The sequence below is a fragment of the Poecilia reticulata genome, linkage group LG9, assembly GCF_000633615.1.
Source record: "Poecilia reticulata strain Guanapo linkage group LG9, Guppy_female_1.0+MT, whole genome shotgun sequence".
NCBI classification, from domain to species: Eukaryota; Metazoa; Chordata; class Actinopteri; order Cyprinodontiformes; family Poeciliidae; genus Poecilia; species Poecilia reticulata.
This window is the reverse complement of record NC_024339.1, coordinates 31,143,963-31,168,463: the sequence shown is the minus strand read 5'-3', so window position 1 is coordinate 31,168,463 and position 24,501 is coordinate 31,143,963. Positions and strand designations below refer to the sequence as shown.

The window sequence follows — 24,501 nt, the reverse complement described above, 5'->3', positions numbered from 1 at the left end:
CACACACACACACACACACACACACACACACACACACACACACACGCACACACACACACACACTCAGACTGAAGTCGGTGACTTTTTTCTCTGATTACATCAACATAATGTGAAACCCAGAGTGAATTTCAGCCCTTCAACGTTTCCGCTGTGTTGAAGACAGGAAGTAGATTCTCTCTGTGGCGTGAAGCGCATGAGGCTCAGCATCAAACTGACTGGAAGACGCCGGAGTCCTCACACACCGTTCCTCACTCGGGTCCTCAACCCGACGCCATGAGCAAAATAAAAAAGGGTAAGAGCTGCTCCTGTTCTTAGTTGGGAAAACTTTTTACACAAAAAGTGACACTGTCACTTTAAAAATGTAAAATCAGGGGAAACATGTTTTCTGTTGCTTGATGCAGTTCTGCTCAACTTATAATTAAATCTTAAATCTACGGGCAAAACATTTAGACTCCATCCAGGACCGCTGTCCTGTCAGTGCCCTAAATATTAAACCTGTGTTTTTCTGTGTTTGATAATGAAAGTACAAAGAAATAAATGTGCAAAAAGGAAGATCAGGACTCATTTTATAAACTGCTGTTGGAATAAAACTGGCTGATTTCACTTATTTGATGCAAAACCTTAAAAGGAAATCAAAAAGGTTACAGAGGAAACTCACTCATATAATTATGACAGGTTTTGTTCTCCATAGAGATGAATCAACATCTGAAGAACTTTTTCACATCGTCTCAAACGGTTTCTGGGTGAAAATAGAATTAACTCTTCCTAATGTTTTATAATCTGAAAGAAAGTAAAGATTTGATGGAAATATTTTTGTTTTACTGTTTAATAGTAGACATTTAAGACTTTAATGTTTTACTGGTGAATTTTTTAATTCGGTGGTTTTTTGTTATTAAGCCTTGAATAACTGAGTTTTTTTTTTAAATTTAAAACAAAGACTTGAACATCCTGTGAAAATAAAAAATAAAATCAGTTTTAACTTCTACATTTTCAAAGTGATCTCCATCTGTCTTGTGCTTTAATTTAATTTAAATGTTTCCATTTTTATACAATACTTATAGCAGTATAATCCCAGAAACATAGCAGTCCAGGCCCATTTAATGGAAACACAGCAGCTCTTGACCTCATTCGGTCACACAGTCACGTACAGGAACAGAGAGGTCGTGTCTGATGGGTGGGAGAAACGGGGCTGATGTGAGGATTCGTGTTCCTGACAGAATGTGATGAATTGACGTTTGTCTGCTGTATCTACAGTTTCTTTGTCTGCTGTTCCTCTTACAAACATCATTTTGGACCATTGTAAAAGAAGCACAGGGTCTTCTTTGTGCGTTTCGAAGGGACAGTGGCTCAGCTGGGACAGTTCATGTCTGCGGTTCACTGTTGGCTTCACAGTCTTTAAATTTAGCCATGTTGAAGTGGCAGGTTGTTTATTTGGTCTGTAAGTTTCCCCAGTCAGCATCATGACCCATAAATCCTTCACACAGAACAAACCGCTTCGTGTTGGCAGATAATGGACAACTTAGCCTGGACGTCAAGTCAATAATATCATTTAAGCTAAATATTTAGCTTGTTTGGAAACTAAATATTTAGCTCACTAACTATATATTTAACTTGAAGCTAAAAGTGTAACTTGCTCACTAAATGTACTGAATATGTAGAGGCAAAGTAAGTATTTAGCCAGCAAGTTAACTTGTTAGCTTCAAACTGATCATAGCTAGGAAAGAAAATATTTAGTTAGCTAGACAACTAAACTATATATCTAGTTAAATATAACTAAATATTTTGCTCAGAGCTAAAGTCTGAAGCTAAATAGTTAGCTTGTTAACTAAATATTTTGCTCAGAGCTAAAGTCTNAAGCTAAATAGTTAGCTTGTTAACTAAATATTTTGCTCAGAGCTAAAGTCTGAAGCTAAATAGTTAGCTTGCTGATAAAACTGATGAAACTGTGAATGAATAACATGGTGAAAATATGATTTTGAAAAAATGAACCTCCATTTTTTTTGTCTTATGACCAAATAACCCAAATTATTGGTGTTAATTTTTAACTGTGTAACTTTGCAAATGGTAATGAATAACAGAGTTTGGTGGTTTTTACAGTTTCATATTGACTGAGAGCATAAAGTTATGATCTGGACATGAGATCCTGTTGATTCTGTTTTTTATTTCTATCAGTTAAAGTGATGAACTTTTCCTCTGACTGCAGGTTTCAAAGGTCAGAGGGAATAAAAACAGAAGCAGTGACTTGTGTTTTTATGCTTTCGGTAATATTTTCAGATAATATCTGTGACCTTCTGACTTCAAACACGTTTCACAAACATCATAACTTCAGAGGAAAACAGTCTGTCTGCATCTCCAGCAGACATCCAGTTAGTTGCATCAGGAGTTTTTCTGCAGTGTTACAAGGAGCAGATAAATATCTGTCAGGCCTTTAGAGCCAAACTGACCCCGGAGGCCGAAACTGGATCTGCTGGGAGCTTTTATATTAGAACATTCCTCAGACATGAAAACATTTAGATTCTCCTGCAGCATCAGATGAAAGATAAAATATCGGAGGCCAGATTAAACTTATCTTTTTATATAACATCTGGCTTCACCTCATCTCAGCAGCGGATCAAAACATTCAGAGGAATTTAAATATGAACGTATTAAAGGTTTGTCATCTCCACAGTCGTGATAAAAACACACAGATGTTTTGTTTCCCTTTTTACCAAATGTTCTTGCTTGCAAGTCATTTCCTGCATGTCAAAACTGTTGTTGCATTAAAACAAGTCACTCCAAACTGCAGCTATGAACTTCATAACGCACACATTACTCTGGACGTGTTGTTTCTGCTTACTGAACACAGATTCTTCATGTTTTTATAGGAAGTTTGACAGGAAAACCAGCTGAAGGTCTCCATTAATCTGAGTCATTAACAGGCTGGTGGTTCAGAGCAGCAGGAGGGAAGCAGCAGGTCCTCAGCGCTGCCCAGCTCACACCTCGCCTCAGAAATGCATCTGGACCACTTTATTTTTTACTTCCTGCTTGCTTCACCAGCGTTTGCTACAATCTGAATAAATCAATAAACACAACTACAAATTTAAAAACCCAACATTAGCAAAACGGTAGCAGTAAATCCCAGTGAGAAACCAGGACATCACTGATTGGATGATTCCACTTTTGGCTTTAAAACATGAAATTATTCTGATTTTAGTGCATTTGCTGAAAATATGAATGCAGCTGCTTCTTTCCAAGAATGTTTGGAATCAGGACACACTAAAAAAAACTCAGCTCAGTTCTTTTCCCAGAACTAAACATGTAGAAGCAGCTTTCAGCTTCTATGCACCACTAATCTGGAGCAAACTACCAGAAAACTGCAGAACAGCCGAAACAGAGTTCCTTAAAATGAAGGCTAAAAACCCAGATGTTAAGTTACTTTTGAAAAATAAAAACAGAACATTGACAAACACATTTTTTGTATATTGATGAAGGAACTCGGCAAAATTTATGTCTGTTACTGATTTCTTAATTGGAGACCGTATAAAGTTTTTATGACTTTATTTTTGTGTTTTTATGATGTAAAACACTTTGATCTGCCTTGTTGCTGAAAAATACTAACTGACTGATTGGAAGCTGCTGTGAGCCCATCTAACCACAGACAGCGAATCCTGGAATCATTCCTGGTTCTGAAGTCAAAAGTGGAATCGAATAATCAGCGATGTCTCTACTGGAATCGGCCTCTTCTGTTTCGTTAATGTCACTGAGTTTTTTCATTTGTAATTGTGTTGGTTGAATCCTTCTCTTTGTTAAATCATTTAAAAAGCAGCTTAAGACACTTTTTTTCAGACAAACTTTTAGCTAAATGCACCTCGTATTGTTGTTTTTTAAAATCTGTTTTAACTTACTTTTCTTGCACTCTGTAATTTTATCTCTGCGGTTCGACATAAATCCAGTTTACTCATTTGCTACTGCAGGTTGTCTGAAATCTGACATCCATAAAAAGTGTCAGATTGAGTCAGAAGTGTGTCTGGTGTGTGAATGCAGAGAAATGCTAAAAACGGATGTTCCTTTGAAGCCTAATGAGCCTCGTCCTCCTCTGCAGGTTTTAAATGGTTCGGGAGCCTCACCAGCCTCTCCTCCCGCCGCTCCCCAGAGAAACGCAACAACAAAGCAGCCTCTCAGTCTGATGGGAGCCTCTGCGGAGCCAGGCAGCCAGCGGCAGCAGCGGCAGTGCTGGAGGAGACGCAGTCAGTGGACGACATGCAGTCCGGCCTCCGCAGCACCGGATACGCCCGTTCCAGCGACATGTACACCCATGTGGGGACGGTTCCCCGCGGCGAGAAGCAGAAGAAGAGCCTCCGGGGCCAGAGGGCTGCGCAGAGCCCGGAGGGCGGGAGTCTGAACCCGGGGGAGCATGTCCGAGACTCCCCGCTGCTCGGCGCTCTGTCCAGCCTCAGCCTGACTAACCCGGAGCAGCCTCTGCCGCCGCCCGCCGCGCCCTGCCGGGTTTCACCTTTGACCCCAACACCTGCCGGCTGCTCGTCAGATGACCCCGATACTCAGCGCGAGGCGCAGCATTTCAACATGGCTTCAAAGCAGGACGTTTATGTTCCAATGGACCCGATTTCTGAAAGAGCGCGAAGCCACGGCGACCCACAAACCGGGAGACAGGAAACCACCGAGGCTCCGCAGGAAGTGGAGGCTGGAAGCAGGTGAGAGGCTGATTTACCTGCAGAGGGGAAAAAATACATGTTTTATCAACCCGCATACCTTATATCTGAATTTACCCAGGTGGGACGTTTCCATACCCATAAAGGTGCGTGAATTAAAATGACAAAAATAAATTCATTAAATTTATTTTGTTTTTGTGTTAGGATGAGATGGTTTTCCAGCCATAAAGAATAAATGTGTTTCGATTTCAAAACTGCAATGGAAACACTTTTTTGTGTGTCACACAAGTCACGTGATCAACCGCCGGATGTTACTACTGGTAGAAACTATGAAGACAACAGGAAGTGATAAGAGGATGATGTTTTTTTTCTTTTCTTTTGGATAAGCTGTTTCCATTTACCATAAAATTGAACAAATTAAACTTACAAAAATAATGGACATGCTGCAATTTCGGGGGAAAAAAACGCTCACATTTTTTTGATAAATGTTTTTGCAGCTGGATGACCTGTGAAAATTTCTCATTTCCACAAACTGCAATGGAAACATCTTTTGTGTCACATGAGTCTGCTGTACAGAAAGTTGATCGTCAACAGATGAAGAGCTGACCGACTCTGTGAATGGATGGGTTATCAGAGGTATTGATAAGAAGATTTGCTTTATTGGCCACTTATAGGTTTATTTTTGTAAGGAAGTTGGAAAGTTTTTAATATAATTTTCACTTAAATGGAAAAAGTGTTTTTCATTTTGTTGTGTAATAATTTTGCACAATAATAGTTTCACAATAATTGTGCAACTATTATCAGATTTTCCTAAGAAAACCAAATCCTCACTTTTACCTTCTTGACCGTTCATGTTTGAGGTTTATTAACATTTTGGATTAACTGAGTCTGTAGTTGGTGATTAATAAAAAAATAATCCTCTAAGACTTGGCCAATAATGGTGCACACAGTGAATATTCTAGATATTATTGTAATAATTTAATCAAAATATATTATTCAACCAGCAGTAATCTTATAATTGGTACAATCAGAATCTAAATTTAGTTTTCTGAGTTTTTTTGTTAAATTGTTATATTTTTAGTTCATCTTATAAGGAGTATCCCATATGACACATGATTATTCTGATTATTTCTGACCACTCTTGGATACTGAGTTTATTTTTGTAACAGTTGTGTTGAATTTATGCTATTAATCCTCACTTTAAAATTCTATTATATTTCTGCTCATTTTTTTAGGACCCACATTTAGAATTTCGTGAGCCATTCTTGGCCCTCAGACCCCAAATTTGGAAACTAGAAGAATGAAATTAAACATCACGACATAAATATAAATAAACTGGTTGTTTAAATCTAAACAGCAGCTGAATGAGCAACCTGGTGAAGTTCTTCAGTGATGCAGTGAGGTACAGAAGCGGACATGCGCAGTGACACTCCGCCTGCGTGCGGCGGTCTGTCAGCTGTCCGCTGCGTGAATCAGAGTCTGCGGGGAAACATGAGCCAGGTCCGGGACGGTCGCGGTGTGTCAGTCCGCTGCAGGGAGGAGGAGACCCGGGGAAGGTGAGCAGCCGCCTCTCTGCGGGCTCTGCGGGTTAGAGACGAGTTTAAAAAGCGAAAACACGAGAGGAAAGTTGCTCAGATTTAATCATCAGCTTTCAGGTTTTAACATCATAACTTTTACTGGTTATCGCTGCTGACGGAGTTCTGGTGTCACAGTGGAAACTGACCACGCGTGTTTGATTAGTTTGGTGCCATAAATAAAAGCTGAAAGCTGGATATTTACCAGAGCCAGAGCTGGTTTACAGTCCGGGAGAGGGAGCGGAGTGGATCAGGCTGCAGGCTTTGCCTTACATAAGAGGAGGAATCTGATCCTTCAGCCCAAAAACTGACAGAGAAACAGAAACAAGAGCCTGACTGAGTCCGCAGGGCACCCGGCAGGCTGCTTCAGTGTGTGAAACTTTCTATCATTAACGAGTTGAAACTTTGACTAAAAAATACAAAGTTGATTTCTCAGTGTTTAGTGTAACAGAAAAAGACTGATAGCTCCACTGAGATGCTGCTGCAAAAAACGGCTCAATGCGCTTTATTATCCTGACACGTGATATTACAGCTGGATAATCATAGTGATTATACAGCGGATCCCTGGTATTTGTTGGGATTAGGGACTACAGCCACGAATAGTAAACTCCCTCTACAAACGCTCATAGCTGCCCATCTTAATATTGTAAACACCAAATGCTTTAATACTCTGAAAACTTTCGTACTGCAGAAAATCTACATACTCTTTTTCATTTTGGGCCACAGATCATGAATGTTCTTAAAGAGCCGGTTGCCAGAATATAAAACCCATTATAAAACTGTTAAAATATGAATAAATAGCTGTGTCTGCAATCGACATGTACTTAAAATTAAAACTGAACACCTTTTCAAATTGATCAGGCCCTCCAGGATGTTGTGATTTTTTTTATTTTTTTATATTTTTTGCAATTAAAATCATTGATTTTGTGGTGCTAATTTAGAAGTAAAAGAAATTTTGAGTTATTTTTGCTTATTGCGATATTACGGTGAAATACTTTTTGTTATTTCAGCCGAGGCAGGAAAAGTAAAAAGTAATACTGACACCTGCTGGTGGGAGTGTGTCATTTAAAGCTAACGTTTTGAAAATTTTGCAGAAAATTTGCAATGAACTCACAATTACACATTAGCGTGAAAAAGTGCGGCGATCTGTTGATTTTGCATGAATTTCCATGATCATGGAATCAGGAGAAAGTGGAGGGACTGGTTGATGTCGTATGCAGATGCAAACTTTGCTTTTTTACCTTTTCTCCTTATTTTGCGACATTTTAAAAGTTTGCTCAAAATTCACGTGACAATCAGATGGAAACATAAATATTGCACAGAGGCATTCCAGCTTTTCAAGCTGAACTTTTTCTTCAATTCTTTAGATACTTTGTGATAAAAATCCACAAGTAGGTGGATTTCATGCAAATAATTTGTATTCATGTTCCAGAGAAAAATCTGAAAACTGAAGTGTGATTAGTCTGGGATGTGATTAGTAGCATCGCTATTGGCTGATGTTTGCCAATTTTAACATATTGGGATCAGTCCTGTGAGTAAAACTGAGCCAATATGAACAATCAATGTTTATATTATAATAATATAATGTAAGTATTTTTACTCTTATTAATGGACTTATAGTTATCCAAGCCAACTTGGTCTGATGTTAAAAGTAATAATCCTCTTTATCACACCACAAAGTAACTGAATTATTACCACATTTCCTTGCTTAATGCCTCTCCATGTCTGGCAGGCTTAATATTACCAAACCTGCAAAATCAAGAAATACTTTAAATAAACAAATAAGTATCTGCTCTGCAGTAACACCAGGATAGTTACTATGGAGCTATATTACTGTCAGAGTAACTGTAGTTTTAGTCACAGCTCCAGATTAAGCTCTGCTGAGGTTAGTGACGTGACGCTGAAGGCATTTTTGTTTCCACTTCACCAACCAGTCTCAGCAGAAGTGGTTATTGAGGCCATCCTGGCCTTCGTTGGTTTTGCTCTTTCTGAGCTTGTTGTCACAGCTTTAGGAGACGCGACAGCGCGCCGTTGTAGCGGGAAGCTGCGAGCCACAGCGCGTGTCTCTGTCTGAAAGCTGCTGCTGGTTTCATGGGCAGGAAACAGTTTGGGGAACGAAGACCTGAGGCAGGAGAGGCTTTAACTTCCTCTGGATCTACAATACTGCAATACAGTATTGAAACTGTTACTATCATTTCTTAGAAAGGTTATTGAATGATAAAAGGAAGTTTCTGATCTAAACTTGGATCAGTTATCCTTTGTACAAATCTTTATGTGGTTATTTAAATGATTCAGCTGTTATGTTTAATGGAGAAGAAAATATCCAAATGGAAATGGATTCCATAAAACCTAATAGTGTCAGAGCAGAAACCATGTCGTTTAAATGCAGCGATTAACTGATCATCAGTAAGAGAGTCCTGCTCTATTAAAGCTGGACTTTCAGCAGCAGAAAGAATTTAGGAAAAACATCAGCAATGACCGTCAGGTACATGTTCACAGAAACTTTTGGTTCCCTCTTTCTTTTTATTAGGAGTGTTTATCTTTTACTATTACACTACTTGATTAAAATTTTTGGAAAATCGTTTTTATAATGGTGTTTTCCTTGCATACGCTCCATGCTGTCTGTATGGTGCGACAGCGAGTTAGAGCCATGGTAGATAGAGGGGAAAAAGGAGTAAATTTCCTCAAAAAAAAAATTCAGGAATATTCTAGAAAATACTAAAACATTTCTGGGTTTCAAAAGTCAGAGAATTTTCTTGAAAAAACACTTTCTCAGTTTCAGAAGTTCACCTTATGAAACTCAGATATGTTCAAGAGAAAGTGTCTAAGTTTTTCTCAAATATTTCCGAAATTAATCTCAAAATTTCTGATTTTTTCTAGCAAATTTTCGAACAACACTGCATTTGTGGAACATCATGAAAGTTTTATTGTTTTTATTTTCAGCTTCAAAGGTTTGACGTCAAACCTGATGCTAAACATGAGCTGAGAAACTAACGGGTGACGTAACTGAGTTGTTTTTTCAATTTTAACTTGTTGAGTCTCACAACCTTTTTTTCTAAGCTTCAGTTTAACGCCGGCGGTAGGAGAGGAACCGTCTAAACTGTTTTGATCCTTAAAACAGGAAACTGATTTTGTTAGAAAACCACTTGCAGTACTGGTGGTTTTTTTCTGTGTCACTTTTCTTTGCTCTTTGAGGAACAAACTGAATTTTTCTTTCATCCACAGGAACTTTTCAGGATTCACACTTCAAACTCTTTAGTGTGTTTTATATGACCAACATAGGGTCGCACATAATTGTGATGTGGAGAGAAATAATAAATTTTTATTTGTTTTTAGAAAGAAAATCTGAGCTGACGTAGCCTCTTTATTTTGATTCCCCTAAATAAAAACCAATGAATTCGACTGCCTTTAGAAGTCAAAAGATGTACATATCAGATCTTATTTATTAATATTTTTGGTAACAAAATAATAAAAACAATCTTCACTATATGCTCTGCTCTGTGTTGGTATTTCACATAAAATCACAATAAAATATATTGAAATTGACATTTGAAACATAATAAAAGGAGCAGAAAGGAAAGGGTGTGAATACTTTTAACAATCACTAAAAAATCCATAACTAGTTATGCAATTCTGAGTTCACTGCAGACATCATGTGATTAACTGCAGCTAAATAGTTTAATTGATTTTTTGACATTACACATCATTTGATTTATTATTCATTTTGCATTTGCTGCTCTACCAGTAATGGTGCTTACTGAACAGATGAAATGTGTTTTTTCATGTTTGACCATGAAAAAACACAGGCGTGTGAAGGCGTGTGAAGCTTTTGGTGGCTTTGACCAGGCGTGTGAAGCTTTTGGTGGCTTTAAATGTGCTGTGCTGGTGAAAAGTTATTAAATTGATTTGTAATTCAGCACATTTATGTTTGTATTTTTAAAAAATTAATGTTTTTAGTCGATTCAGCTGTTTTTCAGCATCAGATCAGTATCGGCCAATACTAAACCTCAGATATTGATATCAGTTTTGGAAGTAAATAAAGTAGATCAGTGCCTTCCTAGTCAGAAGTAAAATGATCTCATGGCTTCAGATATTTTTCCACCGTAGCTCATCTTAAATGACTGAGATATTCTCCGTTAATTAAACCTCTCCTCCATACATGCCTGCTCTGTCTGGAGGACTTCGCTTACTACCAAAGTTACGTAACTGTGCATCAAACTGGAGCAACACAGGCTGGAGATCCAGCCTTCGGATTCAAACTCTGTGGAGTTTCTCATGCTAAGCTCACATCTGTGCCGTCTGCACTCAGAGTTTGTGTTTGGGAACAAAAGGTCGCCTCCCCTGACTCGCTGAAGTATGCAGCACGCTGAGGAAGAACAGAGCGACAGAAAGAGAAGACGTTTCTCTCTGTCGGCTCGCATTGTTTCACTGACTCAACACGTCACTGCTGTCAGGTTGAAGATGTTGCACTTTGTTTCTCTCTCCTTTGTAAAGCTGAGCATTGTGACTCCTGTCAGACCTGGTGATGAGCCAGCGGATGTGAAAAGTGGATGGAAGAAATATGTTCCCTCTGCAGACAGCTTGTAGATGCATGAGTTTGAGAAATTCCTTCTCCTCCCTGGAGAAGTTTGTTGTGTTGCAAGTTGTTGCTGGGTGTTGTCGAATGAACTCACTGCTGCTGGTAGGAAATTGTGCAAGAGGACAGACAGGAGACAGGAAGACATGTCTGATTCTAGCACTGATCCAACTCAATCATTCTGCTGCGGTATCAGAGTTAGCTGTTTGCTTTTGTTACCATGGAGTTGAATTAATCAATCAATTCTGGTTAAATCACATCTCAATAATGCTGCAGTAAACAACATCTAACCTTGGTGTGCGAACCAGGCATGTTCATCTGGTGAGAGTTCATAAGCATTTGGAATAAAGACATGAACATGATCATCAGATTAATAAACTCAAATTTCCAACCACAATCACTGACTGAGTCACATATTGGTTAATTACACACAGAAGAATGTTTTACAGACTTTACCTATGAGGATTTTTGACTTCCAGCTAATAAAACCATGCCCTTTAAAATCACAATAAAAAACAAAAACATTTTAAGGTAGAAATGGAGCCTTAATCGAAAGTATTTAATACCTGCTTAATAGTTGTCAATTTTCATGAGGTTCTTTTAGTTTGACGAATGAGCTTCTTTGGGACAGAAATTTTAATTCATTGAATGACTTTGCATTATTCTAATGGTTAAATAACATAAATAACAGATTAAAAACAATAAATATATTTGTTGCTCTGTTTATGCTATAATCGAGCAGCAAAAAGGATTTTTGAATTGAAAATGTTGCCTCTTGAGTCAGACTTTTACCATACATTTTTCCTCTGTTGCCTATCCAATAGAATGAGCTGGATCCAGTTAAATGACATTAATAGGAATATTTTTACTAGAATTTGCAAGCATGTGGGCCACAAGGCTGCAACCTGTTTGGTGCTCTACCTAACACAGAAAATGTCTTCTACTAATGCAAATTACAGGACATTACCAGGTAGTCCTATGCATGAATTGATGCATGGATTAATTTGTCCCCTGAACTGTAACTCAATGTTTTTTCCCAAAAAATAACTATTACTTCATAATTTTCAAATACTTGAATATTGTTTATATTTATAAAAATCCCAACATTCATCTGATAAGGGTCTATGAGTTTTATATAAAGAGCAAATCAAAACACACATTCATTAAAAAAGTATTTGGGCCTCTGCTTCTCAGATGAATTGGACTAGTTTTTCTGCAAACGGTGTTGAGGTGCTCTGTTTTGCAACTTAGTGCAATGTAAACAACCTTAAACTGAACTTCCTGTTTGCTTTTATTAAACTGGTGTAAAAAAGAGGTGAGAGTGTCAGCCTGAGCTGTAAGACAGAAAAACTCCTTTCTCTTCAGGGTAAAAAAAAGAAAAGAAAGAGAGAAAGCAGTCTTATTTGCTATTTAGCAGAAATATGTAGACTTCTCTGGAAATATTTTCAGACCAGTGAATTTTGTTCCATTTCTTGATATTCACATACATTATTTGGTAAATGCTGCATCCAGCATTTAGTCAAATAAGAATGCATGGACAGAGTTTGATTGATACCAGACTGGGAACCAAATCATGTCTAGTTTGTGTTTTCATTCCTTCTGAGCGTTAATCTGTGAGTGTAAACATTTTTTAGCATTCACCAATAATAATAACCCACTTCCATCCAGTTCAAATTATTTCAAATTGCAGGGAAATAATTGTTGTTTCTTTCTTGTTTTCAGGTTCAAAAAAGTGACAGATTGCAGTGGAGAATATGTGAAAGTGAGTTTCTCTGAAGTATTTTTTCTCCTCTTTCAGAACTCTTTCCATTCTTCTTTTTTATGCCAACTTCTGCTTTTGTAAGACTTCCCTTTTTCTGCCATGTAAGCTTTCTCTGTTAAAGAAAAACATATTTAGAGAGGATAATGCAGTCCCCACCTCACAGAGCAACCCTTCCCACTCAGCTCCTCCAGACTAGTGGCAGCAGAGTCAGCTCAGCTCCTCATGCAAACTACTTGTCATTGCAACACTCCTAAGAACAATTTTAAACAGCATCATTGATGAGCATTGTTGTAATGACGTGCTGAAAGTGGAGTGCCTGAAAGAGCGGGAGCTTCTTAAAGAGACAGAAAACCAATTTCAAGGTGTCAAATTGCAAAATTATTTGGTTGTGCTACACCTTTGTGAGCTCGCCCTCCCATGTGGACCAACTTCCATAAGAGAGGTACTTTAGCTTATTCTTAGAGGCAATTGATGGCTGCCTGGAAACCACCGAGATGACTTCAGATGACTGTAAAACATGCAACTGCTTCTTTAGATTTCACTATGTGAAATCTAAAGACACTATGTGCCTGGGAAACACACAATACTACCTCCTTAACAGACACTACCTCCTTAACATACACTCAAACTTAAAATAGGATGATATTTTAAGTTGATATTGTTAAACATGCACAATTAATATGGGTATTTCTACCCATATTAAGACTTTCTGTTCATTTTTTTTCATTTTAGATACTAAATTTAAAAAATGGGGGTCTGCCATTTTAGAACTGTGCTTGGTCCCTATAAGGCCTATCATTCGTGATAGGTCCTGAATAACAGCATAAACAAGAATATACATGCACACACACAGACAGTGATTTCCATTCATTTCTTATTCATTTCTATAGCCTAACACAGAGAATCAGTACATGGCTAATTCTAAACCTATAAATCAGTTCACACCTTATTCCTATATGTAACCTCTGACCCAAAACCAGCACCTCCTCTTATGTTGGTCTTCACAGCATAGAATTTTGTCAGAAAAATGGTCCTTACATTGTAGTAAATAGAAAGCCCCCCCACCCCCCAACAAACATGCATGGGTTTTGTTTTGAAGCGGTCCTGGCCTGGTTCCCAGTGTCTCCCGGTTCAGAGGGAGGAACCACCGGGTCCGGGCCGAGGGGTGTGACGTTTCAGGCTGAACCATTCCCAGCTCATCCTCACTATAAACTCCTCATATACAGTAGCTTCTTTAGTGCCTTTCGTTTGTATAAAGACACGATGGACAAAAGCTGCTGAGTGATGACAGTGTCTCACAATGCCGTTGCCAGGGCGACGAGACCAAGACTCCAATGTCCCTGATCTTGCTTTGGGGCTTTGGTGCCACTACTGTGGATGTCAGTGTGGGAATGCCAGAGACGTCCGTCCTTCCTCCCTCTCTCCTTCCCAACTGTCTGTTCTACAATAAAAGAAATGAAAGCAGGGAAGGCGGCCGTTTGACTGCAGAGGAGATGCTGCAAACCAGCCATTCTTCTCACAGCTCAGCTTCTCGTCTTTTGGATTTCGGTCTGAGTCCTGGAGTTGTGTCTAATTCTGCACCTGTGATGCCTTTCAAGTTCTCCAAGGAGAAGTTCTGGTTGGAGCCGCCGTCAGAAAAACTGAAGAAGCAGCTGGAGGAGGAACTGAAGCTGAGCGGCACCAACCTGAAGAGCCACGCCTGGTACCACGGCCCGATACCCTGGGAGGTTTGTTCCGACTGCATGAAAATATTTACATTTCACCGTTACACAGAGAACGTTTTCTCTTTAAAATGAGAACTAAAGCTCACACTGCAAGGATCTAGTTTCAAATGGAAATATATTTGTGCACTTGAAATAAGACAAAACTAACTTACCACTTTTCAGTGAGAAATAGTAGCTTGGTTTAAGTCGGTCATTAATTCATGTTTATTAAAAGTACTAGTTCTACTGACAGATTGTTTCACTTTTTCCTCATTATTAAGGGATTTTTGACTTAAAACAAGCTCCTATTTCTTGCTTGAAAATTACTATTGAGCTAATTTTGTCTTATTTCAAGTATCCAAAGATATTTGTACTGGAAACTCCACCAAAATTACTTGGTCAAATTTTGTGTTTTTGCAGTGTAGATGTTTGTTTTAAAGAAGGGAAATACTTTCTTCCTGTTTTTGTTGTGAAAAAGTAATGAAAATAAACAAAAACACCCACATCACAAAAAATGTGGTCCTTATAATCTTCCAGATAGGAAAACACATTTTCTACTAAACTAAACCAACATGTAGACCAACTTGTGTTATCCCCTTTAACATCGTAACTCTTAGCAGTCTTTTACTCTCTGACTTTATTAATGTCACGTCAGAAATTTCCCGTTGCTCATCTGTCTTCAGATCGCACAACATTTTTGTTTTAACCATATTCAGGTTATGACTTTAACTAGGCCATTTCAACAGCTTGTTTTTTCTTCAGTCATTCTGTTGTAGATTTGTATTTGGGATTTTTATCCTGATATAATTTCGGTTTTGTTTCTCCATACTTTCTGCTCTGTGTTGTTGGAAAACATCTGCAGTTTTGCTTCATTCTTTCAAAGGATTTTCTTTTGACCCAAATCATCACCCCTCCACCACCATGCATGACGGTTACTAGACCTGCAGAGCTGTTTACTTTTTGGTGACCTATAAACATACATTTTGAAACTGAAAAAGGTTCAGATAATTTTGCACGGCTCTATATTTGTTAGCAAACACCTTTGCTACCCACAAACCATCGTCTGACCCAGTGCGGCTAAAACATCCTATTTAAAAACCAAAGTTGCATTTCAGGCTTGTGGGAAATGGGGAAATTACATCTTAACCACTGATTTAGTGCAGAATTCACATAAAAGCTTCAAATTAATATTGAGGTAAAAGTGGATTTTTTTTAAAACACCACATCTTTTAAAAAGTACAGCAACTGAAACAGATCACCTCTTCTAAGGGAAACAGAACTCCAGTCTGTAAATACTGAACGTCAACATGTTTAAGTGATGAATTATTGCCTGATGTTATTGTGTTTTTGACATGTCATGCAGCAACGCTCCTCTGCTGTTGATCGATGCGTCTTATGCTACCTTCACACAGCAGGTTTTGTTCCTCAATTCAGACTTTTCTGCTGGAATCTGACTTTTTTAGTCGTTCATATTACTGAAAAATGCGACTGAAATCAGCCACCATCTATGGAAGGATTTTAAAGTTAATTTTATAATTACAAATATCAGTGATAGTTTGTGTTTGTCTCCTGGTGCAGAATTATGACGCATGTCTTACCTCAATGATGTAAAAGTTGGATAAAATTGACCGTTTAGACTGCAGTCGCTTTGAAAACAACTGAATGTGATTTAGCTCCACATATGGAAGTTGAACAAGTTGGATTTTTTGTGGGTGAAAAGATAAGAACTGGGCCTTTCAGGCTGCCGTGGAAAAGTCAGACATGAGTCGCAAGGCATCCAGATGTGTTGATTAGTCCATTATGGCTCAAAAATACTAATTTGTTAATTTTATCTAAATAAAACAAATTGAATCCCAGATTGGCCATTTGGAGGAAACAGTTTATATTGGCACCAGTAATGAGACGGTTTGACCACAAGAGGGAGAACTGTCCACATCTAAATCAAAGTTAAGAGTCAAAACTCTCTGTAAAGCTTAAAATGGTATTATAATAATGATAATAAATCTGATTTGCTGTTTTTGATGCAGGAAATTGAATCTTTCTTTTAATTGTAAAGGAAACATCCTCACACAAATTCCTCCTATATAATTTAATTTGCTCCATGATGGAGTGCTTCTCAGTGACTTCAGGGAGATCTCTGCTCAGTTCAAACTGAGGTTTTTCCAACAATGAACAGAAGAACATGTTTACAGTGTACACCATGTTCTGTGACCACCGTACACTGTGACCATAGGGGGCGCTGTTGCTTTTTAATACTATGGTACACCAATAACTTTTATGTTTTTGCACAACCTTTGTTTTTATGTACCACTTATAGAAAATATGAAAAATTTTTCTACATGTTATCACACTGTAATTTATATGAAAAACATTAAATACTTGACTAGTAGAGTTGCACAGTGTGGTCAGTATCTGATGAGAGCAATCATATTGTGTGACTGTCTGTATTTCCATAACAGTCATAATGTTAGTGGTTTGATGTGATGTTTTATTCTTTGTTTGTCTATTTCTTTATTTTTCCTTTGCATTTGTTTTCCCCCCAGCAAACCTTACGTATTGGATGTAGCTTAGTGTTAAAAAGCAACAGCGCCTCCTATGGTCACTATATATGGAGGTCACAGAATATGCTGTAACACCTGCTTAGCAAACATGAGAATTAAAGACTGATCTTCCAAAAGTGAGCAGAAAATCCACCTCAGAAAGTACTTTACTGTGTATCTGATGAGACGAAACACCAGAAACCTCCACTGATTCTCTGCTTTGGACGGATTAAATGTCTCTGCAGGTGTCGGAGAGTTTGGTGGTGAACGAAGGTGATTTCCTCCTCAGAGACTCCCGGTCCAGTCAGGGCGGCTTCGTCCTCACCTGCTGTTGGGAACAGGAAGCCCTTCACTTCCCTATCAGGAAGACGGTGGTCCAGTCCGGAGAGACGTACAGCCGGGCCCAGTACAGCCTGGAAGGAGAGGCCTTTGACTCGGTCCCGGCCCTCGTTCACTTCTATGTAGGAAGCCAGGCGGCTCTGACGCTGTGGAGCAGAGCTCAGATTAACCGGCCGGTGAACAGGACGCTGCCGCTCAGCTTCCTGGAAACGGCCTTCAGCACATCGTCCAGCCAGAGAGACCTGAAGGGGGAGGAGCGGGTCTGTCCGATCAGGTGGAGGGCCACTCTGTTTTATTCTTATACTTTCTGTTCTGCTGCTGCATTCATGCAGATTTATGTGACTTTCATGAAAGAGGTATGAAGTGAGAAATTACAAAACCTGTAGAAGTGAAGAGCTGGAGCTCAAAATCTGGTCTGTAGGTCACAATAAGTTAATCAAGAATTCAGAAATGTGTATCTCAGATAAGTCTGAGCTGTTCTGATCTGTGACAAACCTGTGTTGGATGTATTAAGATCTGATGATTCAGGTCTGATGTTAATGCTCCTTTAATATGCAGAGTACCGTTTGTAAAGTTACACTGGCAAACGTTTGCTGCAGTAATTTGTTTTATTTAGCCTGACATGAGAGAAAACAAAGGGGAATTAATTTGATTCATTTATTTTGAAAAGACATTGCTTAAATCTAAATTTAATTGAAATAGCAAGCTGAATATTTATCTTACAGAGAAAAGATTTAACTTGATACTTAAAAGTTTAGCTTCAAATTAAATATGTTCTTGGCAAATTAAATATTGTTTGAAGCTAAATATTTTGTTAGGAAAGTCAATATTTACTGTGAAACTAAATATTTAATTATCAATCTTATTTCTTAACTTGGTGACTAGATATTTAGTTTAAAATAACATTTAAATACTTAGTTTGAGGCTAATATTTAGTTAGCAAAATGATTGTGATCAGAGCTGAATGAGCCAGGGTGCATGGTCATGTCTGCACTCTGAGCAGAGCCATTATTTGTTTTAGTTTAATTTCATCTGATTTTGGATTAAAAAGAAAAATTAGGAACTATAAGAAACTCAAACCGTTTTCCTTTCGCTGTTTGCTGCTGTTTGATCTCCGTCATCCTGTCTCCTCGCAGCCCGTCCTCCGTTCAACACGGTTCTGGATCTGACTGGAAACATGGCAGCCGGGCGCCGAATCCTGCTGCACATTCTCCCCACAGTCACAGTGAGTTCCTACGGTTTCTTTTGTTTGTTTCCGTCCTCTGATGCTGTATTTATTACATGTTACCTCTGAAAATTAAAGGGAGATTTTTTCCAACAACAAAAAGATAAAAGCCAAAAATTGTCATATTTTGATAGTTTTTTCTTTCTTCTGTTATTTTCTGCACTTTTGTTTACACTTGCTACTGATTAAAATTAAAACTACAAGAAGTAAATTCATTCTCTCTGGACTTGGAAACCCCTAATTTAATTCACTAATGTTAACGCTGTAACTCTAAGCCTGTTTTAAAATGCCTATTTTATTTATTTAGTGACTTAATAAAAAACTTGGATATGTCAAAAAGAATGCTGATAATCCAGAAAATTGATATAACTAAAGTGTTGTTTGCTCTGTGGCCTGCAGGTGTCACTAGTGAAGCAATTTAATCCAGATTTTAATTCTTGGTTTAGCGTTTAAAGCTGAGATCTTCTGCTGCTGTCAGTCAGTTTGTTCAAATATAAATATATATATTTGTAAATTTGTAAATACATATAATCATATGCCATAAAAGCAATTGCCCAAATGATGTTTAATAATTATAAAGCAAGATGTTTGCTTTAATGACAAATGTTATTATAAAATTTTTTTTTTAAACTTTATTAAATCAAACTCATACTTCATTAATTCATACATTAACATGAACATTTTGTTCCTGCAGAGAATAAAAAAACATGTCGGGCTCATTTATTCATGCAGTTTCTATTGAATAACAAAAATAATTCAAAAACATTCATAATTACCTTAAACCCATCATTTTGTTATCACTCCTGCAAACTTCAGGCAATTTTTCTGCTAATTAACCAATAAATTATAAATATAACACCATATTCCAATGAAACCTTTGATTATTCCTGTCATGTAAAAATACCATGTTTTACTTAGTTTTTAAATTTATATATCAAAATGACATCTGATGAAGAGCTTCTCACTTCTCCTCAGAAATAGAAATTAGAATATAAATTATAAATATTAGAAATTCAGAAACATAATTTTTATAGGCAGACTTCAGAGAAAAGTAGCTTCAACAGAAATCTGTGGTTTTACCGTCATTCCTTTCTGTGACTGAAGAAACTTAGATTGATTTCCAACTTATACTCTGATTGTCCTTAAATAATGATTAAACTAATTTAGGTCAGCCCATTCAGCTACATAATCCTATTTGTTTTCATGTACTTCAATATTTTTGTTGTGATGAAGTGCATGTAAAGATGTTTATGGTCATGAAAATTATTCCTTTTTGGCTTTGGTTCGATGAAATACTCTCCTCCATAAACACTTGACTATAGAAATAAAAACAGCTAAGAGCAGCAGAACAATTATCAACAGGAATGCCAAAACATCAACAGAGTGGTATTGGATCATGGACATCTTGTAGGACTCGGTCCTCAGATGGGCTGCTCCTTTGTGCCTCATGACAAACTCGATCCAGAACATGGCTCGGTCCAGAGGCTTCATGGGCTGATCCCTGTGGAGGCTGGACAGCTCCTTCATCTTCTCTCTGTACGAAGGCTCATAGAGAACCTCCTTCAGAGCCTCCAAGAAGACGTCTTTATTTACAGTTCCATAGTCCAGGACTTTGGCAACCCCTCTTGATGCCATCCTGAAGAAGTTGTCTKGCTGATCRAACATGAGTGGCAAGCCGACCAAGGGAACGCCATGATAGATKGCYTCTTGCATTCCATTGGTGCCTCCATGAGCCACAAACACTTTGGTTTTGGGATGACCAAGGAGGTCATTTTGGGGCAACCAGTCCAAGATTAGGGTATTGTTGCCAAGGGAGGATGGCTTCTTTCCTTTGTGCCTCCAGATCACCTTCTGGGGAAGCTCAGCAAAAGCAGCAGCAATGTCYTCAGCCATGTCBTCAGGGAGTTTTTCTACCAATGTCCCCAATGTCATCACAATGACACCATGTTCTCCAGAACTCTGTACAAACTCCTCCAGTTGYTTGGGGAGAGGYTTGGAGGGTTTGCACTGGAATCCTGACATGTAGATGATGTTTGGCATTGTTGGTCGTGGAAACTCAAAGGTGAAGTCGTTTCTCATCAGCCAGATGTCGGCTGATTGGAACAGCTCCATGTAATRTACGTCACTGCCAAAGTGACGATGGACAAAGGGTTTGTAGATTGGTTCCACAACGTACAGAATTTGGAAACATGTAAAGATGTAGTAGAGGAAGTTATTGACCCTCTGCATAAAGGTCATCTTATCAGTCACCTCTGATCCTGGTACGGGGATGTAGGAGAGAGGGGAAGGTGTAATAGCTTGATGCCCCTCTCCTTGAATCGTCCATCTGACATTATAGACAAGTGGAAGACCCAAACGGTGACCCAGAAGAACTCCTCCACCAATTGCTGGATCAGTAAGAACCAAGTCATATTTGGCATCACGGAGGCTCTGCATTAGTGCTTTGTCCTCAAACATATCTTCAACCATTTGAAGCACTTGCTTACCCATTTGATAAAAGGTTTGCAATAGATCATACTCCAGGGCAATGCGAGACCAAACTGAAGAACCATGACGTCTCATGTTTATTGTCTTCATGACATACGACCCAAAGTTCTGCCTGTCAAATCCAGCTGGTGAATTTATGGTGATGGCCTTGTAGTGAGGGGAGTCAGGCTTGATGTACCAGGCGTCTGAAGGTCGCAGCACTGTGACTTTATGGCCTCTGGTGTGAAGCTCTTCGATGATGACGTTCATGTTGACCCAGTGGCTTCCATCAACTGGGAACACCAAGACTTTCCCTCCATTTACCAGGGATGCTGAGCAGAGCAAGACTGCCAGGGTCAACAGGGTCAGTCGGGTCATCTCTGAAAGAGATCCCAATGGGAAATACAGAGGTGTTAGCATTGACCATCATAACAAAGGACTTCCATCAACATGAGAATACTTGTGTATGAGGAACTGGGTTGTCTAATGTCGACATTTGTAAGTATAAGCAACCTTCCAAGGTATGAATGACTTGTAATGGATTAGAGTCTACAGCTGTAGTCTAAATAATGCAATTCTTTTTATTTGCTTCCATGAATTTTAACCTTTTTGCAACTAACACAAAACATCCAAACTGCAAAGATGGTGTCATGTAATTTAAACTGCAGATAGTTTCATTGTTTTCTGAGGTTTGTAAGCTCCTTTAAATGCTTTCCAGCCTTTACATAATGCACTATTTTAACTTGATGCTGCAATGATTTATACTGTTTTGGCTATGAAAGTAGTTTGCATGTTGCAGAATTCGTGACCCTATGTGGTGCTATGAAAAAGTATTTTCCACCTCAACGATTTCTTCTGTTAAATGTTTTTGATCATCAAATACCATTTATAATTATATTTATTATGGAAAAAGCTACTCAAACCAACCTGCCTGTGTGAAAAATTGGAATTGCTTCTATTGCCAAATAACGAATTAATTGTGACTAAATTGATTGTTTATTTTAGCTTCACCTGATTACTGCTATATCTGCAGAATCTTGGAAACACTTCAATAGAACATGTCTGACATGACGTAGGCAAAGAGAGTTCAATAAACATCACATTGTGCCAAGAGAAGAAGAAATTCAAGAGTAGATGAGAAAATGGTCATTGACATCTATCAGTCGGGAAATGGTTCCAAAGTTATTTCTAAGGGCATGTTCACACCAGCTTTGTTTAGTCCACTTTAATCCAACTCCAGTTTGTTTGCCTAGAAAGTTTGGTTCACATCTGGAAGCGTAATTGAACTCTGATGCATACCTAAAAAGTGAATTCTGGCTTGCCTACAAACCTTGGTCTCGGTTCGGTTTAAGTGAACTCTGGTGCAGTTTGAATGCACCAGAGTTCTAAGTGAACCAAGTGAACCGGAGTCTGCTCCAAAAGCAGGAAGCAGACTACAGCACAGGGCATTCTGGGTAAATTCAACAAAAATATACACATGAGACTGGTGCTAATGAGAGAAATGGCTCATAGTCTTTTACCAAAGACAAAAGAAAAATCCTACAACTGCTAAAATCTGACACCACTCCATTTTTGTTTACATTTTGTGAAGAAGAAAGTTATGCCCAGTGTCTTCTTCAGAGGTTTTCATGTCGTTTCCTCCAGTGGGTTTTGGTGCAGCGCCCCTACAGGTGAGAGGGTGAACAGGTAGCTCAAAGGGTTTTTTTCGTTTGACACGGTGCAACGTGAAAGCAAACCATGGCAGCTGAAATGTAACACATGTTGCAATTTTGGATCCCAGTTGAACTGAGTCCATCAGATTCTCTGGAGACTTTAGGGAACCACAGTGAAGAGCCTTCCTAGGAGAGGTCAACATACCAAAATTACTCCAAGAGCTCATCGGTGACTCAGCCAGTTCACGGAAGAAAATCACATAAAAGCTTCAGAGTCAAAACTCTGACTTTTTGACTTAAACTTAAAAAGGTATTTTATGCTGTTAAGTATAAAAGTATAAAACAGTAGGTCAAAATCGTTCAGCAAAGATGTAAGGGTTAAATTTCAACTTATCACAGACACTTAATGGGACTTATTCCTGCAAAGGGTGGAACAACCAATTAGGATCAGGGTCAATTACATTTGTATACATGGTCAGATTGGTTTAGATTGCCTTTTCTCATTTATAAAAGAAATCTTTATTTTGAAGGTACTGTAAATATTTCTGATCTAACTAATAACAGATATAACCTGAGTAAACATAAATGTGACACAAACAGAAAAGAGGAACAAGTTGTTTATTGTAAATAAGTGTTCATTGAGATTTGTTATAATGCATGCAACTTTTTTGGGATTAGAAGTAATATTTAAAAAAAGCATCTAATCAGAGGTGTGTACTGTTGAATTACGTTTACTGCATTGCTTTTACTTGAATAAAATCTTTGGCTAGCCGACTCACCTCTGCATCTTAATAGAGGTTTTTATTGCAGCGTTGCTTTGATTGATACTCTGAAGAGTTATCCTGACAAAAATTTGATATCAAACAAAAATATTAACACCTAGTAGAGACTGATAAATATTATGATACTTGTCAACTGAACATGTAAATGCTGGGTTCTAGGCAGGCGTATACATTCAGTTTTAGAGGCTTGGATAGACTTGGGAAAAGCTGGGATGTGAATTTGCAAGAGTTCACTGTGTTTTAAATTTCTGCTATCAATGTTGAAATTTCAAATGGTAAATGAGATGCTAGGAAGAAATTTTACATAAAAAGAGGAGGATTAAAAAGTAAACTTGGTATTTTAAACTGCATTTGGTGTGTGGATATACATGAACTTTTACGACAATTTAAATTTAACAACAGATATAGGCAACAAGGATGATATCACTTTTTTCAGCCATCATGCAATTTTTGTTTTGTGCCTTTATTTTTGATGACAAGTATTTACACACATTTTTGAACATGAGACAAAAAAATCCCAAAGATTTGAGGTCAGTTTAAGGTAAAATATAAAAAGGAGTTACAGAGAACTGTTGACGTAGAATCTGGATGTCCATCAGTTTATGAAAGAGTCTTCTAGTTTTGTTTAATTACTGAAATTATATCAACAATCTCAACTGATTTGTATGTTACACATTGGTTTATAAAAAGAGAAAACAACAATATCATACTCACAAATACTACGTTTTAAGATGAAAACGTAAACATGTTTCGTACAAAAAGATCCATTTCACCAAACTTGACCAAAGAACTAAGCAATTTTACAAAGTGAGGTAAATGACCACAAACAATAGAGGATTATGACATTTCTAGAAAAAAAGCAGTTTAATGTTGGACATTAGACCTGCATTTAACTTGATGTTTCCATTGAAGTTTTTGTAAACATAACGCAGTCAGTTGGATAAGATAAGCAACAACAAGCATAGATGTGTAAGCTCAGATTAATTATTCCTTTTTGGCTTTGACTCTGTTGAGTACTCTAGTGCAAAAACACTTGACTACAGAAATAAAAACAGCTACGAGCAGCAGAACAATTGCCAACAGGAATGCCACAACATCAATAGAGTGGTACTGGATGGTGGACATCTTGTAGGACTCGGTCCTCAGATGGGCCGCTCCTTTGTGCCTCATGACAAACTCGATCCAGAACATGGCTCGGTCCAGAGGCTTCATGGGCTGATCCCTGTGGAGGCT

At 38.1% G+C, this 24,501-nt stretch overlaps 2 protein-coding genes across 6 annotated transcripts in view; one reads left to right on the top strand and one right to left on the bottom strand.

Moving 5' to 3' along the window:
• The first annotated feature begins 205 nt into the window (after positions 1 to 205).
• The window catches only part of sh2d3cb (SH2 domain containing 3Cb), a 46,085-nt gene continuing 21,789 nt past the window's right edge, over positions 206 to 24,501 (top strand). Inside the window, exons 1-6 of one of the 2 annotated variants that reach the window (XM_008419337.2) lie at positions 206 to 292; positions 4,082 to 4,691; positions 12,522 to 12,561; positions 14,160 to 14,288; positions 17,050 to 17,417; positions 18,280 to 18,368. In XM_008419337.2, the coding sequence (XP_008417559.1) occupies positions 274 to 292; positions 4,082 to 4,691; positions 12,522 to 12,561; positions 14,160 to 14,288; positions 17,050 to 17,417; positions 18,280 to 18,368 (1,255 nt within the window). In that variant the 5' untranslated portion in view covers positions 206 to 273. Of the gene's footprint in view, positions 293 to 4,081; positions 4,692 to 6,050; positions 6,206 to 12,521; positions 12,562 to 14,159; positions 14,289 to 17,049; positions 17,418 to 18,279; positions 18,369 to 24,501 lie in introns of those variants that run through there. The other variant, XM_008419338.2, reaches the window with a different exon arrangement.
• LOC103470705 (UDP-glucuronosyltransferase 2B31-like) overlaps positions 18,919 to 24,501 on the bottom strand; it is a 16,975-nt gene continuing 11,392 nt past the window's right edge. For 2 of the 4 annotated variants that reach the window (XM_008419336.2, XM_008419331.2), the window contains one exon: positions 18,919 to 20,399. In XM_008419336.2, the coding sequence (XP_008417558.1) occupies positions 19,632 to 20,399 (768 nt within the window). In that variant the 3' untranslated portion in view covers positions 18,919 to 19,631. Of the gene's footprint in view, positions 21,215 to 24,501 lie in introns of all 4 variants that reach the window. The other 2 variants (XM_008419332.2, XM_008419334.1) reach the window with 1 other exon arrangement.